Source organism: Rhinoderma darwinii, chromosome 3, assembly GCF_050947455.1.
Source record: "Rhinoderma darwinii isolate aRhiDar2 chromosome 3, aRhiDar2.hap1, whole genome shotgun sequence".
Lineage (NCBI taxonomy): Eukaryota > Metazoa > Chordata > Amphibia > Anura > Rhinodermatidae > Rhinoderma > Rhinoderma darwinii.
The window spans coordinates 3881363-3902746 of NC_134689.1; the positions used below are offsets into that span (position 1 = coordinate 3881363).

At 37.7% G+C, this 21384-nt stretch overlaps 1 protein-coding gene across 1 annotated transcript in view; it reads right to left on the bottom strand.

Moving 5' to 3' along the window:
• The window catches only part of CACNA1C (calcium voltage-gated channel subunit alpha1 C), a 141156-nt gene that overhangs the window by 47524 nt on the left and 72248 nt on the right, over nt 1-21384 (bottom strand). The window contains exons 23-24 of the mRNA XM_075855600.1: nt 20205-20351; nt 11441-11642 (exon numbers count right to left, since the gene is read on the bottom strand). Coding sequence (XP_075711715.1) covers nt 11441-11642; nt 20205-20351 — 349 coding nt within the window. The remainder of the gene's footprint in view (nt 1-11440; nt 11643-20204; nt 20352-21384) is intronic.

Sequence of the window (21384 nt, forward strand, 5' to 3'; positions counted from 1 at the left end):
TGACTATATACCAGCATATATACACATATAGAGATCACATACCCTTACTATATACCGGCATATATACACATATAGAGAGCACATACCCTGACTATATACCAGCATATATACACATATAGAGAGCACATACCCTGACTATATACCAGCGTATATACACATATAGAGATCACATACCCTTACTATATACCAGCGTATATACACATATAGAGAGCACATACCCTGACTATATACAAGCATATATACACATATAGAGAGCATATACCCTTACTATATACCAGCATATATACACATATAGAGAGCACATACCCTGACTATATACCAGCATATATACACATATAGAGAGCACATACCCTTACTATATACCAGCATATATACACATATAGAGAGCATATACCCTTACTATATACCAGCGTATATACACATATAGAGAGCACATACCCTGACTATATACCAGCATATATACACATATAGAGAGCATATACCCTTACTATATACCAGCATATATACACATATAGAGCACATACCCTTACTATATACCAGCATATATACACATATAGAGAGCACATACCCTGACTATATACCAGCATATATACACATATAGAGAGCATATACCCTGACTATATACCAGCATATATACACATATAGAGAGCACATACCCTTACTATATACCAGCATATACACACATATAGAGAGCACATACCCTGACTATATACCAGCATATACACACATATAGAGAGCACATACCCTGACTATATACCAGCATATATACACATATAGAGCACATACCCTGACTATATACCAGCGTATATACACACATATAGAGAGCACATACCCTTACTATATACCAGCGTATATACACATATAGAGAGCACATACCCTGACTATATACCAGCATATACACATATATAGAGAGCACATACCCTTACTATATACCAGCATATATACACATATAGAGAGCACATACCCTTACTATATACCAGCGTATATACACATATAGAGAGCACAAACCCTTACTATATACCAGCGTATATACACATATAGAGAGCACATAACCTGACTATATACCAGCGTATATACACATATAGAGAGCACATACCCTGACTATATACCAGCGTATATACACATATAGAGAGCACATACCCTTACTATATACCAGCGTATATACACATATAGAGAGCACATACCCTTACTATATACCAGCGTATATACACATATAGAGAGCACATACCCTGACTATATACCAGCATATATACACATATAGAGAGCACATACCATGACTATATACCGGCATATATACACATATAGAGAGCACATACCCTTACTATATACCAGCATATATACACATATACAGATCACATACCCTGACTATATACCAGCATATATACACATATAGAGAGCACATACCCTGACTATATACCAGCATATATACACATATAGAGAGCACATACCCTGACTATATACCAGCATATATACACATATAGAGAGCACATACCCTTACTATATACCAGCATATATACACATATAGAGAGCACATACCCTTACTATATACCAGCATATACACACATATAGAGAGCACAAACCCTAACTATATACCAGCATATATACACATATAGAGAGCACATACCCTGACTATATACCAGCATATATACACATATAGAGAGCACATACCCTTACTATATACCAGCATATATACACATATAGAGAGCACATACCCTGACTATATACCAGCATATATACACATATAGAGAGCACATACCCTGACTATATACCAGCATATATACACATATAGAGAGCACATACCCTGACTATATACCAGCATATATACACATATAGAGCACATACCCTTACTATATACCAGCATATATACACATATAGAGAGCACATACCCTTACTATATACCAGCATATATACACATATAGAGAGCACATACCCTTACTATATACCAGCGTATATACACATATAGAGAGCACATACCCTGACTATATACCAGCATATACACATATAGAGAGCACATACCCTTACTATATACCAGCATATACACATATAGAGAGCACATACCCTGACTATATATACACATATAGAGAGCACATACCCTGACTATATACCAGCATATATACACATATAGAGAGCACATACCCTGACTATATACCAGCATATATACACATATAGAGAGCACATACCCTGACTATATACCAGCATATATATACACATATAGAGAGCACATACCCTGACTATATACAAGCATATATACACATATAGAGAGCACATACCCTTACTATATACCAGCATATATACACATATAGAGAGCACATACCCTTACTATATACCAGCATATATACACATAAAGAGAGCACATACCCTGACTATATACCGGCATATATACACATATAGAGAGCACATACCCTGACTATATACCAGCATATATACACATATAGAGAGCACATACCCTGACTATATACCAGCGTATATACACATATAGAGAGCACATACCCTGACTATATACCAGCATATATACACATATAGAGAGCACATACCCTGACTATATACCAGCATATATACACATATAGAGAGCACATACCCTAACTATATACCAGCGTATATACACATATAGAGAGCACATACCCTTACTATATACCAGCGTATATACACATATAGAGAGCACATACCCTTACTATATACCAGCGTATATACACATATAGAGAGCACATACCCTTACTATATACCAGCGTGTATACACATATAGAGAGCACATACCCTTACTATATACCAGCGTATATACACATATAGAGAGCACATACCCTTACTATATACCAGGATATATACACATATAGAGAGCACATACCCTTACTATATACCAGCATATATTCACATATAGAGAGCACATACCCTGACTATATACCAGCATATATACACATATAGAGAGCACATACCCTGACTATATACCAGGATATATACACATATAGAGAGCACATACCCTTACTATATACCAGCATATATTCACATATAGAGAGCACATACCCTGACTATATACCAGCATATATACACATATAGAGAGCACATACCCTTACTATATACCGGCATATATACACATAAAGAGAGCACATACCCTGACTATATACCGGCATATATACACATATAGAGAGCACATACCCTGACTATATACCGGCATATATACACATATAGAGAGCACATACCCTGACTATATACCAGCGTATATACACATATAGAGAGCACATACCCTGACTATATACCAGCATATATACACATATAGAGATCACATACCCATACTATATACCAGCATATATACACATATAGAGCACATACCCTTACTATATACCAGCGTATATACACATATAGAGAGCACATACCCTTACTATATACCAGCATATATACACATATAGAGAGCACATACCCTGACTATATACCAGCATATATACACATAAAGAAAGCACATACCCTTACTATATACCAGAATATATACACATATAGAGAGCACGTACCCTTACTATATACCAGCGTATATACACATATAGAGAGCACGTACCCTGACTATATACCAGCGTATATACACATATAGAGAGCACATACCCTTACTATATACCAGCGTATATACACATATAGAGAGCACATACCCTGACTATATACCAGCATATACACATATAGAGAGCACATACCCTGACTATATACCAGCATATATACACATATAGAGAGCACATACCCATACTATATACCAGCATATATACACATATAGAGAGCACATACCCTGACTATATACCAGCATATATACACATATAGAGAGCACATACCCTGACTATATACCAGCATATATATACACATATAGAGAGCACATACCCTGACTATATACCAGCATATATATACACATATAGAGAGCACATACCCTGACTATATACAAGCATATATACACATATAGAGAGCACATACCCTTACTATATACCAGCATATATACACATATAGAGAGCACATACCCTTACTATATACCAGCATATATACACATAAAGAGAGCACATACCCTGACTATATACCGGCATATATACACATATAGAGAGCACATACCCTGACTATATACCAGCATATATACACATATAGAGAGCACATACCCTGACTATATACCAGCGTATATACACATATAGAGAGCACATACCCTGACTATATACCAGCATATATACACATATAGAGAGCACATACCCTGACTATATACCAGCATATATACACATATAGAGAGCACATACCCTAACTATATACCAGCGTATATACATATATAGAGATCACATACCCATACTATATACCAGCGTATATACACATATAGAGCACATACCCTAACTATATACCAGCGTATATACACATATAGAGAGCACATACCCTGACTATATACCAGCATATATACACATATAGAGAGCACATACCCTGACTATATACCAGCGTATATACACATATAGAGAGCACATACCCTGACTATATACCAGCATATATACACATATAGAGAGCACATACCCTAACTATATACCAGCGTATATACATATATAGAGAGCACATACCCTTACTATATACCAGCATATATACACATATAGAGAGCACATACCCTGACTATATACCAGCATATATACACATATAGAGAGCACATACCCTGACTATATACCAGCATATATACACATATAGAGAGCACATACCCTTACTATATACCAGCATATACACACATATAGAGAGCACAAACCCTAACTATATACCAGCATATATACACATATAGAGAGCACATACCCTGACTATATACCAGCATATATACACATATAGAGAGCACATACCCTTACTATATACCAGCATATATACACATATAGAGAGCACATACCCTGACTATATACCAGCATATATACACATATAGAGAGCACATACCCTGACTATATACCAGCATATATACACATATAGAGAGCACATACCCTGACTATATACCAGCATATATACACATATAGAGCACATACCCTTACTATATACCAGCATATATACACATATAGAGAGCACATACCCTTACTATATACCAGCATATATACACATATAGAGAGCACATACCCTTACTATATACCAGCGTATATACACATATAGAGAGCACATACCCTGACTATATACCAGCATATACACATATAGAGAGCACATACCCTTACTATATACCAGCATATACACATATAGAGAGCACATACCCTGACTATATATACACATATAGAGAGCACATACCCTGACTATATACCAGCATATATACACATATAGAGAGCACATACCCTGACTATATACCAGCATATATACACATATAGAGAGCACATACCCTGACTATATACCAGCATATATATACACATATAGAGAGCACATACCCTGACTATATACAAGCATATATACACATATAGAGAGCACATACCCTTACTATATACCAGCATATATACACATATAGAGAGCACATACCCTTACTATATACCAGCATATATACACATAAAGAGAGCACATACCCTGACTATATACCGGCATATATACACATATAGAGAGCACATACCCTGACTATATACCAGCATATATACACATATAGAGAGCACATACCCTGACTATATACCAGCGTATATACACATATAGAGAGCACATACCCTGACTATATACCAGCATATATACACATATAGAGAGCACATACCCTGACTATATACCAGCATATATACACATATAGAGAGCACATACCCTAACTATATACCAGCGTATATACACATATAGAGAGCACATACCCTTACTATATACCAGCGTATATACACATATAGAGAGCACATACCCTTACTATATACCAGCGTATATACACATATAGAGAGCACATACCCTTACTATATACCAGCGTGTATACACATATAGAGAGCACATACCCTTACTATATACCAGCGTATATACACATATAGAGAGCACATACCCTTACTATATACCAGGATATATACACATATAGAGAGCACATACCCTTACTATATACCAGCATATATTCACATATAGAGAGCACATACCCTGACTATATACCAGCATATATACACATATAGAGAGCACATACCCTGACTATATACCAGGATATATACACATATAGAGAGCACATACCCTTACTATATACCAGCATATATTCACATATAGAGAGCACATACCCTGACTATATACCAGCATATATACACATATAGAGAGCACATACCCTTACTATATACCGGCATATATACACATAAAGAGAGCACATACCCTGACTATATACCGGCATATATACACATATAGAGATCACATACCCTGACTATATACCGGCATATATACACATATAGAGAGCACATACCCTGACTATATACCAGCGTATATACACATATAGAGAGCACATACCCTGACTATATACCGGCATATATACACATATAGAGAGCACATACCCTGACTATATACCAGCGTATATACACATATAGAGAGCACATACCCTGACTATATACCAGCATATATACACATATAGAGATCACATACCCATACTATATACCAGCATATATACACATATAGAGCACATACCCTTACTATATACCAGCGTATATACACATATAGAGAGCACATACCCTTACTATATACCAGCATATATACACATATAGAGAGCACATACCCTGACTATATACCAGCATATATACACATAAAGAAAGCACATACCCTTACTATATACCAGAATATATACACATATAGAGAGCACGTACCCTTACTATATACCAGCGTATATACACATATAGAGAGCACGTACCCTGACTATATACCAGCGTATATACACATATAGAGAGCACATACCCTTACTATATACCAGCGTATATACACATATAGAGAGCACATACCCTGACTATATACCAGCATATACACATATAGAGAGCACATACCCTGACTATATACCAGCATATATACACATATAGAGAGCACATACCCATACTATATACCAGCATATATACACATATAGAGAGCACATACCCTGACTATATACCAGCATATATACACATATAGAGAGCACATACCCTGACTATATACCAGCATATATACACATATAGAGAGCACATACCCTGACTATATACCAGCATATATATACACATATAGAGAGCACATACCCTGACTATATACAAGCATATATACACATATAGAGAGCACATACCCTTACTATATACCAGCATATATACACATATAGAGAGCACATACCCTTACTATATACCAGCATATATACACATAAAGAGAGCACATACCCTGACTATATACCGGCATATATACACATATAGAGAGCACATACCCTGACTATATACCAGCATATATACACATATAGAGAGCACATACCCTGACTATATACCAGCGTATATACACATATAGAGAGCACATACCCTGACTATATACCAGCATATATACACATATAGAGAGCACATACCCTGACTATATACCAGCATATATACACATATAGAGAGCACATACCCTAACTATATACCAGCGTATATACATATATAGAGATCACATACCCATACTATATACCAGCGTATATACACATATAGAGCACATACCCTAACTATATACCAGCGTATATACACATATAGAGAGCACATACCCTGACTATATACCAGCATATATACACATATAGAGAGCACATACCCTGACTATATACCAGCGTATATACACATATAGAGAGCACATACCCTGACTATATACCAGCATATATACACATATAGAGAGCACATACCCTTACTATATACCAGCATATATACACATATAGAGAGCACATACCCTGACTATATACCAGCATATATACACATATAGAGAGCACATACCCTTACTATATACCAGCATATATACACATATAGAGAGCACATACCCTGACTATATACCAGCGTATATACACATATAGAGAGCACATACCCTTACTATATACCAGGATATATACACATATAGAGAGCACATACCCTTACTATATACCAGCATATATTCACATATAGAGAGCACATACCCTTACTATATACCAGGATATATACACATATAGAGAGCACATACCCTTACTATATACCAGCATATATTCACATATAGAGAGCACATACCCTGACTATATACCAGGATATATACACATATAGAGAGCACATACCCTTACTATATACCAACATATATTCACATATAGAGAGCACATACCCTTACTATATACCAGCATATATTCACATATAGAGAGCACATACCCTGACTATATACCAGCATATATACACATATAGAGAGCACATACCCTGACTATATACCAGGATATATACACATATAGAGAGCACATACCCTTACTATATACCAGCATATATTCACATATAGAGAGCACATACCCTTACTATATACCAGCATATATTCACATATAGAGAGCACATACCCTGACTATATACCAGCATATATACACATATAGAGAGCACATACCCTTACTATATACCAGCATATATACACATAAAGAGAGCACATACCCTGACTATATACCGGCATATATACACATATAGAGAGCACATACCCTGACTATATACCAGCATATATACACATATAGAGAGCACATACCCTGACTATATACCAGCGTATATACACATATAGAGAGCACATACCCTGACTATATACCAGCATATATACACATATAGAGAGCACATACCCTGACTATATACCAGCATATATACATATATAGAGAGCACATACCCTAACTATATACCAGCGTATATACACATATAGAGAGCATATACCATGACTATATACCAGCATATATACACATATAGAGAGCACATACCCTTACTATATACCAGCGTATATACACATATAGAGAGCACATACCCTAACTATATACCAGCGTATATACACATATAGAGCACATACCCTGACTATATACCAGCGTATATACACATATAGAGAGCACATACCCTGACTATATACCAGCATATATACACATATAGAGAGCACATACCCTGACTATATACCAGCGTATATACACATATAGAGAGCACATACCCTGACTATATACCAGCATATATACACATATAGAGAGCACATACCCTTACTATATACCAGCGTATATATACACATATAGAGATCACATACCCTTACTATATACCAGCGTATATACACATATAGAGAGCACATACCCTTACTATATACCAGCGTATATTCACATATAGAGAGCACATACCCTGACTATATACCAGCGTATATACACATATAGAGAGCACATACCCTAACTATATACCAGCGTATATACACATATAGAGATCACATACCCTAACTATATACCAGCATATATACACATATAGAGAGCACATACCCTAACTATATACCAGCATATATACACATATAGAGATCACATACCCTTACTATATACCGGCATATATACACATATAGAGAGCACATACCCTGACTATATACCGGCATATATACACATATAGAGATCACATACCCTTACTATATACCAGCATATATACACATATAGAGAGCACATACCCTGACTATATACCAGCATATATACACATATAGAGAACACATACCCTGACTATATACCAGCATATATACACATATAGAGAACACATACCCTAACTATATACCAGCATATATACACATATAGAGAGCACATACCCTTACTATATACCAGCGTATATACACATATAGAGAGCACATACCCTTACTATATACCAGCGTATATTCACATATAGAGAGCACATACCCTGACTATATACCAGCGTATATACACATATAGAGAGCACATACCCTAACTATATACCAGCGTATATACACATATAGAGATCACATACCCTAACTATATACCAGCATATATACACATATAGAGATCACATACCCTGACTATATACCGGCATATATACACATATAGAGAGCACATACCCTGACTATATACCAGCATATATACACATATAGAGAGCACATACCCTGACTATATACCAGCATATATACACATATAGAGATCACATACCCTTACTATATACCGGCATATATACACATATAGAGAGCACATACCCTGACTATATACCGGCATATATACACATATAGAGATCACATACCCTTACTATATACCAGCATATATACACATATAGAGAGCACATACCCTGACTATATACCAGCATATATACACATATAGAGAACACATACCCTGACTATATACCAGCATATATACACATATAGAGAACACATACCCTAACTATATACCAGCATATATACACATATAGAGAGCACATACCCTTACTATATACCAGCATATATACACATATAGAGAGCACATACCCTTACTATATACCAGCATATATACACATATAGAGAGCACATACCCTTACTATATACCAGCATATATACACATATAGAGAGCACATACCCTGACTATATACCAGAATATATACACATAAAGAGAGCACATACCCTTACTATATACCAGCATATATACACATATAGAGAGCACATACCCTTACTATATACCAGCATATATACACATATAGAGAGCACATACCCTGACTATATACCGGCATATATACACATATAGAGAGCACATACCCTGACTATATACCGGCATATATACACATATAGAGAGCACATACCCTGACTATATACCAGCATATATACACATATAGAGAGCACATACCCTGACTATATACCAGCATATATACACATATAGAGAGCACATACCCTTACTATATACCAGCATATATACACATATAGAGAGCACATACCCTGACTATATACCAGCATATATACACATATAGAGAGCACATACCCTGACTATATACCAGCATATATACACATATAGAGCACATACCCTGACTATATACCAGCATATATACACATATAGAGAGCACATACCCTTACTATATACCAGCATATATACACATATAGAGAGCACATACCCTTACTATATACCAGCATATATACACATATAGAGAGCACATACCCTTACTATATACCAGCATATATACACATATAGAGAGCACATACCCTTACTATATACCAGCATATACACATATAGAGAGCACATACCCTTACTATATACACCAGCATATATACACATATAGAGATCACATACCCATACTATATACCAGCATATATACACATATAGAGAGCACATACCCTTACTATATACCAGCATATATACACATATAGAGAGCACATACCCTAACTATATACCAGCATATATACACATATAGAGAGCACATACCCTTACTATATACCAGCATATACACATATAGAGATCACATACCCTTACTATATACCAGCGTATATACACATATAGAGCACATACCCTAACTATATACCAGAATATATACACATATAGAGAGCACATACCCTTACTATATACCAGCATATATACACATATAGAGAGCACATATTTAAAGGCACAGACACATCCTTCCGTCTGACATGTTGATGTTACCTGGTTCTTGTCCAGCTCGCAGTTCTTATATTCCTGTTCTCCCTGCTCCTGAAACGTGACAATGACGAAACCTACAAAAATGTTCATCATGAAGAAGGCGATGATGATGATGTAGATGATGAAGAAGATGGAAATCTCCACCCGGTGGTTGTAGATGGGGCCGATGTTCTCAGTGTGGGAGTCAATGGCTCGATACAGCAGCCTGCAAGAAGCACAGGAGACAGTGACGTGAGTCGTTCTACTCCTGAGCGCGGACTTCCCATCTGTGGCACGTCCACGTTCAGCCCACGGCGGCCACTGTCGCTACTTTTGTGCAAATCTAACGTCACCAGTTCTGATCCTGAGCTACGGCATTTCTTCTAGTACTAGTGCAGCGACATTTCATTTTTCTTCTCCCTGGTGCCCCCTGTTGGTTCTGTTTCTGCTATGGTGCATGCTGGGACATGTAGTCCCTCTATAGTAATTTCATGTAGAAAAAACATCTCGCAGAATGCAGCGCTCCAGACAAAGCATGCTCTTCTGCGTTACGTTGCATTTAGGGAGACATAGTGTTTAGGCCAGTCCTTCCACCATACATTACAAGATCTCAGCTAATCTGTTAGGGCATGTTCACGGCTTATTTTCAGGCATTTTCGGCCCTGCGTTTTTATTTACGCAGCCGTTTTGAAAAACGTCAGCGAAAAAGAAGTGCATGTCACTTCTTGAGCCGTTTTTCATTGACTATTGAAAAACCGCTCCAAAAACGGCCGCAAAAAATGCCACAAAAAACGTGAGTTGCGTAAAAAAAACAGCTGAAAATCAAAGGCTGTTTTCCCTTGAAAACAGCTCCGTGTTTCAGCTGTTTTTTGTTAAGCGTGTGAACATGGTCTTAGGGGTGCGTCAACTCAGTGCTGATCGATTTCCAGTAGCTGCCATCAGAATTGTGAATGCAGCTCTGGGTGTGACTAGAGTACAACATAGGATGTACCTTAAAATAATGAAAGCAAAGTCATTCTAAAATGATGCACGTTATATGCAGATTTAATCCGCATATGTGACTAAATACTGTGATACACGGGTACCTTGCCGCAAGGTGGGAGGAGTCACTTAAAATGAGAGATTTATGGAGGAGCCTAAATAATGTCCTACAGCACTGGGATAGTAAGTCAGAGCGCCGGGAAACCATCTCCCGCTCCTGGACTAAGTAGATTCTAAATCTCCTTTATTTAACACCAGTGCTGACCCCTACGTCACGGGAATCAAGTCACGTCAAGGTGTAGGAGCCCCTTAAAGGGTTTGCAGACTTTTGCAAACAATTTTTTTAATTTATCCAATGCATTTATATAAAATGCAAAATACCTTTGCAAATAGTCTTGATTGGATTTTTTAAATCTCCTGCCGTTTTGTGTATACAGCTCCTATGCAGACCTATCTGTCGCTATGGTTACAGACTACAAATAAACCCTCCTAATCCACTCCCTGTTCTTGAGGAGGCAGATGGAAGAGTAGAACACATGACTGCAGGATCAGACTACACACAGAGGGTTTGTATGTAGTCTGTAACCATGGAGACACACAGGTCTGCATAGGAGCTGTAGACGAACGGTAGGAGATTTTTTGTTTTAAAACTATGCATCACTTTGTATTTTAGATGCATTGGAGCAATTAAAAACTTGGTTGCCAAAATATACACACCCTTTTTTCCCCCCATGCGCTTCAGTAATAGTCTCCGTTTAATCCTCGCCGCTGTGTTTCTGCCTACGAATCACTGTTAAATGTTTGATTCCGATGCCGTGTCGTCTTTCTACAGTGAAACAGGTGTTTATGGGATGCATCAAATTAATTGGTTCTCTGCCTGGTGCCAAAACAACCTCGAGACTGCGTGAGCCCCATCTGCCGCCGCCGCAAACGTAGAGGAATTTTGGCACTGCCCAAAAAGAAAAAAAAAAAAGCTGCGTACGAAGCCGATGTGTCCTCGCAGGTCGCTGAAATCATCAGACATTAAAAGCTTTACAAAAGTCATTGACGGATATTATTAAGACTTGTCATAAAGCGCGGCCCACACAGGAGCGAACAGCGTGCCTCAACGTGTGACGCCGCTCATCATCATGACAAATACCCCCCCACCCCACACTTGTTGTCAGGAGCGGGGAGATGGCTGTATTACACACCCGCAACCCTGGTATAATGGTGGAGATCAGAGAAACTTCTTTCGATTGAGAGACATACCATATATGGGCATTGAAGGACCCCAGGGCTGTCGGACCATATTTCCTGTTAGCGCATACTTAGGTCTGTCCTGACAACTGCCTGTGTATATGCCTGATATATGCCTGTGTGCTATCAGTATATAGATATGTGCCTGTCTACTATCAGTATATAGATGTATGCCTGTGTGCTATCAGTATATAGATATATGCCTGTGTGCTATCAGTATATAGATGTATGCCTGTGTACTATCAGTATATAGATATATGCCTGTGTACTATCAGTATATAGATATATGCCTGTGTACTATCAGTATATAGATATATGCCTGTGTGATATCAGTATATAGATATAGGCCTGTGTAGTATCAGTATATAGATATATGCCTGTGTACTATCAGTATGTAGATATGTGCCTGTGTACTATCAGTATATAGATATATGCCTGTGTACTCTCAGTATATAGATATACGCCTGTGTACTATCAGTATATAGATATACGCCTGTGTGCTATCAGTATATAGATATATGCCTGTGTACTATCAGTATATAGATATACGCCTGTGTGCTATCAGTATATAGATATATGCCTGTGTACTATCAGTATATAGATGTATGCCTGTGTGCTATCAGTATATAGATATATGCCTGTGTGCTATCAGTATATAGATATATGCCTGTGTGCTATCAGTATATAGATATGTCTGTGTACTATCAGTATATATATATATTCCTGTGTGCTATCAGTATATAGATATATGCCTGTGTGCTATCAGTATATAGATGTATGCCTGTGTACTATCAGTATATAGATATATGCCTGTGTACTATCAGTATATAGATATATGCCTGTGTGCTATCAGTATATAGATATATGCCTGTGTACTATCAGTATATAGATATATGCCTGTGTACTATCAGTATATAGATATATGCCTGTGTGCTATCAGTATATAGATGTATGCCTGTGTACTATCAGTATATAGATATATGCCTGTGTACTATCAGTATATAGATGTATGCCTGTGTGCTATCAGTATATAGATATATGCCTGTGTGCTATCAGTATATAGATATATGCCTGTGTACTATCAGTATATAGATATGTCTGTGTACTATCAGTATATATATATATTCCTGTGTGCTATCAGTATATAGATATATGCCTGTGTGCTATCAGTATATAGATGTATGCCTGTGTACTATCAGTATATAGATATATGCCTGTGTGCTATCAGTATATAGATATATGCCTGTGTGCTATCAGTATATAGATATATGCCTGTGTACTATCAGTATATAGATATGTGCCTGTGTACTATCAGTATATAGATATGTGCCTGTGTACTATCAGTATATAGATGTATGCCTGTGTACTATCAGTATATAGATATATGCCTGTGTACTATCAGTATATAGATATATGCCTGTGTGCTATCAGTATATAGATATATGCCTGTGTACTATCAGTATATAGATGTATGCCTGTGTACTATCAGTATATAGATATACGCCTGTGTGCTATCAGTATATAGATATATGCCTGTGTACTATCAGTATATAGATGTATGCCTGTGTACTATCAGTATATAGATATATGCCTGTGTGCTATCAGTATATAGATATATGCCTGTGTACTATCCGTATATAGATATACGCCTGTGTACTATCAGTATATAGATATATGCCTGTGTACTATCAGTATATAGATATATGCCTGTGTGCTATCAGTATATAGATATATGCCTGTGTGCTATCAGTATATAGATATATGCCTGTGTACTATCAGTATATAGATATATGCCTGTGTGCTATCAGTATATAGATATATGCCTGTGTACTATCCGTATATAGATATACGCCTGTGTACTATCAGTATATAGATATACGCCTGTGTACTATCAGTATATAGATATGTGCCTGTGTGCTATCAGTATATACATATATGCCTGTGTGCTATCAGTATATAGATATGTCTGTGTGCTATCAGTATATAGATATATGCCTGTGTACTATCAGTATATAGATATATGCCTGTGTGCTATCAGTATATAGATATATGCCTGTGTGCTATCAGTATATAGATATATGCCTGTGTACTATCAGTATATAGATATATGCCTGTGTGCTATCAGTATATAGATGTATGCCTGTGTACTATCAGTATATAGATGTATGCCTGTGTACTATCAGTATATAGATATATGCCTGTGTACTATCAGTATATAGATATATGCCTGTGTGCTATCAGTATATAGATATATGCCTGTGTGTTATCAGTATATAGATATATGCCTGTGTGCTATCAGTATATAGATATATGCCTGTGTACTATCAGTGTATAGATATATGCCTGTGTGCTATCAGTATATAGATATGCCTGTGTGCTATCAGTATATAGATATGTGCCTGTGTACTATCAGTATATAGATGTATGCCTGTGTGCTATCAGTATATAGATATATGCCTGTGTGCTATCAGTATATAGATATATGCCTGTGTACTATCAGTATATAGATATATGCCTGTGTGCTATCAGTATATAGATGTATGCCTGTGTACTATCAGTATATAGATGTATGCCTGTGTACTATCAGTATATAGATATATGCCTGTGTACTATCAGTATATAGATATATGCCTGTGTGCTATCAGTATATAGATATATGCCTGTGTGTTATCAGTATATAGATATATGCCTGTGTGCTATCAGTATATAGATATATGCCTGTGTACTATCAGTGTATAGATATATGCCTGTGTGCTATCAGTATATAGATATGCCTGTGTGCTATCAGTATATAGATATATGCCTGTGTGCTATCAGTATATAGATATATGCCTGTGTGCTATCAGTATATAGATATATGCCTGTGTGCTATCAGTATATAGATATATGCCTGTGTACTATCAGTGTATAGATATATGCCTGTGTACTATCAGTATATAGATATATGCCTGTGTGCTATCAGTATATAGATATATGACTGTGTGCTATCAGTATATAGATATATGCCTGTGTGCTATCAGTATATAGATGTATGCCTGTGTACTATCAGTATATAGATATATGCCTGTGTGCTATCAGTATATAGATATATGCCTGTGTACTATCAGTATATAGATGTATGCCTGTGTACTATCAGTATATAGATATATGCCTGTGTACTATCTATATATAGATATATGCCTGTGTACTATCAGTATATAGATATATGCCTGTGTACTATCAGTATATAGATATATGCCTGTGTGCTATCAGTATATAGATATATGCCTGTGTGCTATCAGTATATAGATGTATGCCTGTGTGCTATCAGTATATAGATATATGCCTGTGTACTATCAGTATATAGATATATGCCTGTGTACTATCAGTATATAGATATATGCCTGTGTACTATCAGTATATAGATATATGCCTGTGTGCTATCAGTATATAGATATATGCCTGTGTGTTATCAGTATATAGATATATGCCTGTGTGCTATCAGTATATAGATGTATGCCTGTGTACTATCAGTATATAGATATATGCCTGTGTACTATCAGTATATAGATATATGCCTGTGTACTATCAGTATATAGATATATGCCTGTGTACTATCAGTATATAGATATGCCTGTGTACTATCAGTATATAGATATATGCCTGTGTGCTATCAGTATATAGATATGCCTGTGTACTATCAGTATATAGATATCTGCCTGTGTATTATCAGTATATAGATATATGCCTGTGTACTATCAGTATATAGATATATGCCTGTGTGCTATCAGTATATAGATATATGCCTGTGTACTATCAGTATATAGATGTATGCCTGTGTACTATCAGTATATAGATATATGCCTGTGTACTATCAGTATATAGATATATGCCTGTGTGCTATCAGTATATAGATATATGCCTGTGTACTATCAGTATATAGATATATGCCTGTGTACTATCAGTATATAGATATACGCCTGTGTACTATCAGTATATAGATGTATGCCTGTGTACTATCAGTGTATAGATATATGCCTGTGTACTATCAGTATATAGATGTATGCCTGTGTGTTATCAGTATATAGATATATGCCTGTGTGCTATCAGTATATAGATATATTCCTGTGTGCTATCAGTATATAGATGTATGCCTGTGTACTATCAGTATATAGATGTATGCCTGTGTACTATCAGTGTATAGATGTATGCCTGTGTGCTATCAGTATATAGATGTATGCCTGTGTGCTATCAGTATATAGATATATGCCTGTGTGCTATCAGTATATAGATATATGCCTGTGTGCTATCAGTATATAGATGTATGCCTGTGTGCTATCAGTATATAGATGTATGCCTGTGTGCTATCAGTATATAGATGTATGCCTGTGTGCTATCAGTATATAGATATATGCCTGTGTGCTATCAGTATATAGATGTATGCCTGTGTGCTATCAGTATATAGATGTATGCCTGTGTGCTATCAGTATATAGATGTATGCCTGTGTGCTATCAGTATATAGATATATGCCTGTGTGCTATCAGTATATAGATATATGCCTGTGTACTATCAGTATATAGATATATGCCTGTGTACTATCAGTATATAGATGTATGCCTGTGTGCTATCAGTATATAGATATATGCCTGTGTACTATCAGTATATAGATGTATGCCTGTGTACTATCAGTATATAGATGTATGCCTGTGTACTATCAGTATATAGATGTATGCCTGTGTACTATCAGTATATAGATATATGCCAGTGTACTATCAGTATATAGATATATGCCTGTGTGCTATCAGTATATAGATATATGCCTGTGTACTATCAGTATATAGATGTATGCCTGTGTACTATCAGTATATAGATATATGCCTGTGTACTATCAGTATATAGATATATGCCTGTGTACTATCAGTATATAGATATATGCCTGTGTACTATCAGTATATAGATGTATGCCTGTGTGCTATCAGTATATAGATATATGCCTGTGTACTATCAGTATATAGATATATGCCTGTGTACTATCAGTATATAGATATGTGCCTGTGTACTATCAGTATATAGATATATGCCTGTGTACTATCAGTATATAGATGTATGCCTGTGTACTATCAGTATATAGATGTATGCCTGTGTACTATCAGTATATAGATATATGCCAGTGTACTATCAGTATATAGATATATGCCTGTGTGCTATCAGTATATAGATATATGCCTGTGTACTATCAGTATATAGATGTATGCCTGTGTACTATCAGTATATAGATATATGCCTGTGTGCTATCAGTATATAGATATATGCCTGTGTACTATCAGTATATAGATATATGCCTGTGTGCTATCAGTATATAGATATATGCCTGTGTGCTATCAGTATATAGATATATGCCTGTGTGCTATCAGTATATAGATATATGTCTGTGTACTATCAGTATATAGATATATGCCTGTGTACTATCAGTATATAGATATGTCTGTGTACTATCAGTATATAGATATATGCCTGTGTACTATCCTGCAGGGTGAAGAATGTGAAACTGATTGTGGCTAAAGATCCACTTTCCAATGAGATCCATAACGCAGTCCATAGACCATCTTTATCTCTTGTGAGAGAAGCAGAGGAAGGCCAAAGGGGCACCGCACCCAGACAAGTGCCACAGACCCCTCATTCTAGTGACCAGGAGGGGGCACAGCACCCAGACAAGTGCCACAGACCCCTCATTCTAGTGACCAGGAGGGGGCACAGCACCCAGACAAGTGCCACAGACCCCTCATTCTAGTGACCAGGAGGGGGGCACAGCACCCAGACAAGTGCCACAGACCCCTCATTCTAGTGACCAGGAGGGGGGCACAGCACCCAGACAAGTGCCACAGACCCCTCATTCTAGTGACCAGGAGGGGGGCACAGCACCCTGACAAGTGCCACGGACACCTCATTCTAGTGACCAGGAGGGGGGCACAGCACCCAGGCAAGTGCCACAGACCCCTCATTCTAGTGACCAGGAGGGGGGCACAGCACCCTGACAAGTGCCACGGATACCTCATTCTAGTGACCAGGAGGGGGGCACAGCACCCTGACAAGTGCCACAGACCCCTCATTCTAGTGACCAGGAGGGGGGCACAGCACCCAGGCAAGTGCCACAGACCCCTCATTCTAGTGACCAGGAGGGGGGCACAGCACCCAGACAAGTGCCACAGACCCCTCATTCTAGTGACCAGGAGGGGGGCACAGCACCCTGACAAGTGCCACAGACCCCTCATTCTAGTGACCAGGAGGGGGGCACAGCACCCTGACAAGTGCCACGGACACCTCATTCTAGTGACCAGGAGGGGGGCACAGCACCCTGACAAGTGCCACAGACCCCTCATTCTAGCGACCAGGAGAGGGGGGCACAGCGCACGGACCCCACAAATGAGTGGTGAGATAGAAGTTGCTTTACATTCAGGCGTCTATCAGATCCACATAACGAGATATTTCATTGTCCTGAGATCGGGAAATGATACGAATCCTGTGAGTCTCAGAAATCCGCCATCACTATATATATATAATCCTCCGCATCAAATGTCCACAACTTACTCCGGCCAGCCCTCAAAGGTGGAGACGGTGAACAGCGCCATCATCGCGTCCAGGACGTTATCGAAATCAAATTTACTGTTCTCCCAGTTCCGATCCAGAATCAATGGATGTGACACATCGCCGTCCTTGTAGGTGATGTACCTCCCCCTGCGCGGCACAACAGATAGGCAAGGGTTAAACATCTTGTCCTGTAACTTTGCTTCACTTCCCTTCTACTGATCTTGAGTCCCATCACGTTACACTCCAGTCACATCCAGAGCTGCAGCCACAATTCTAATTAATAAACGGTCAGTTTCGTTTTTCAACACTTTTGACACGTCATCGGGACCTGTCAGAAGTTTTGATCGGTGGGGTTCCAGGTGTTGAGACCCCCACTCATTGCTGGAACGAGGGGGCAGAAGCGCTGTGCTCCTTTGGCTTTCCTGGGAGGGGTGAGGTTAATGCTGGACGGGGCAGAGACATTCCAGCGATCACTAGGGGGTCTCCTTTCCCGAAATCCCACTAACCAAAACTTCTGTCACTACAAAGAATGCTCTGCTGTGTTGCATTGAGGGAGATGTAGTGTTTACACCAGTCCTTGTACTCTGGTCTGGTCCCTTCCCCAATGCATTATAAGACCTCAGCTAAGTAGCAGCCAGCAGGATTATAAGTGCAGCTCTGAATGTGACTGGAGTATAGTAGGCAGAATGTGAGTACAATTTCAAATCGGTACAAAAAAAAGCATTTTAAATAATAAATGAAAACCTTTATCCTTTTAGAAATGTCTTATAGTTTCAATACAGGTAAACGTCAGAAAAATGTGCTTATCACTTATAATAAATCGGAAACATTGTGTTGTGAAAAGTTCTGCAACTTTCTAATAGTCTTTGTGTTTTAATTCTTCACCTAGATCTCTGCTTGCTGTTAGTGAATGTGAACATTCTTTACATCCAGAGGCTGAAAACCTGTGCAGACCTAATACTTCTCACAGCTGAGGGTTTGTTACAGTGTATCAGTCTAGACCAATCCTCTGTAAGCTAAAGACAACAGCAGCACAAATCTCTCTCCTGTTCCTGTTTGTTACATTGTATCAGTGCAGGTAAACTGTATCAGTCTGGAGTCCAGACTGTTTAGCTCATAGTGGATTGTGTAGACTGGATACAATTGTAACAAACCCTCAGTGGTAAGAAGTATCCGGTCT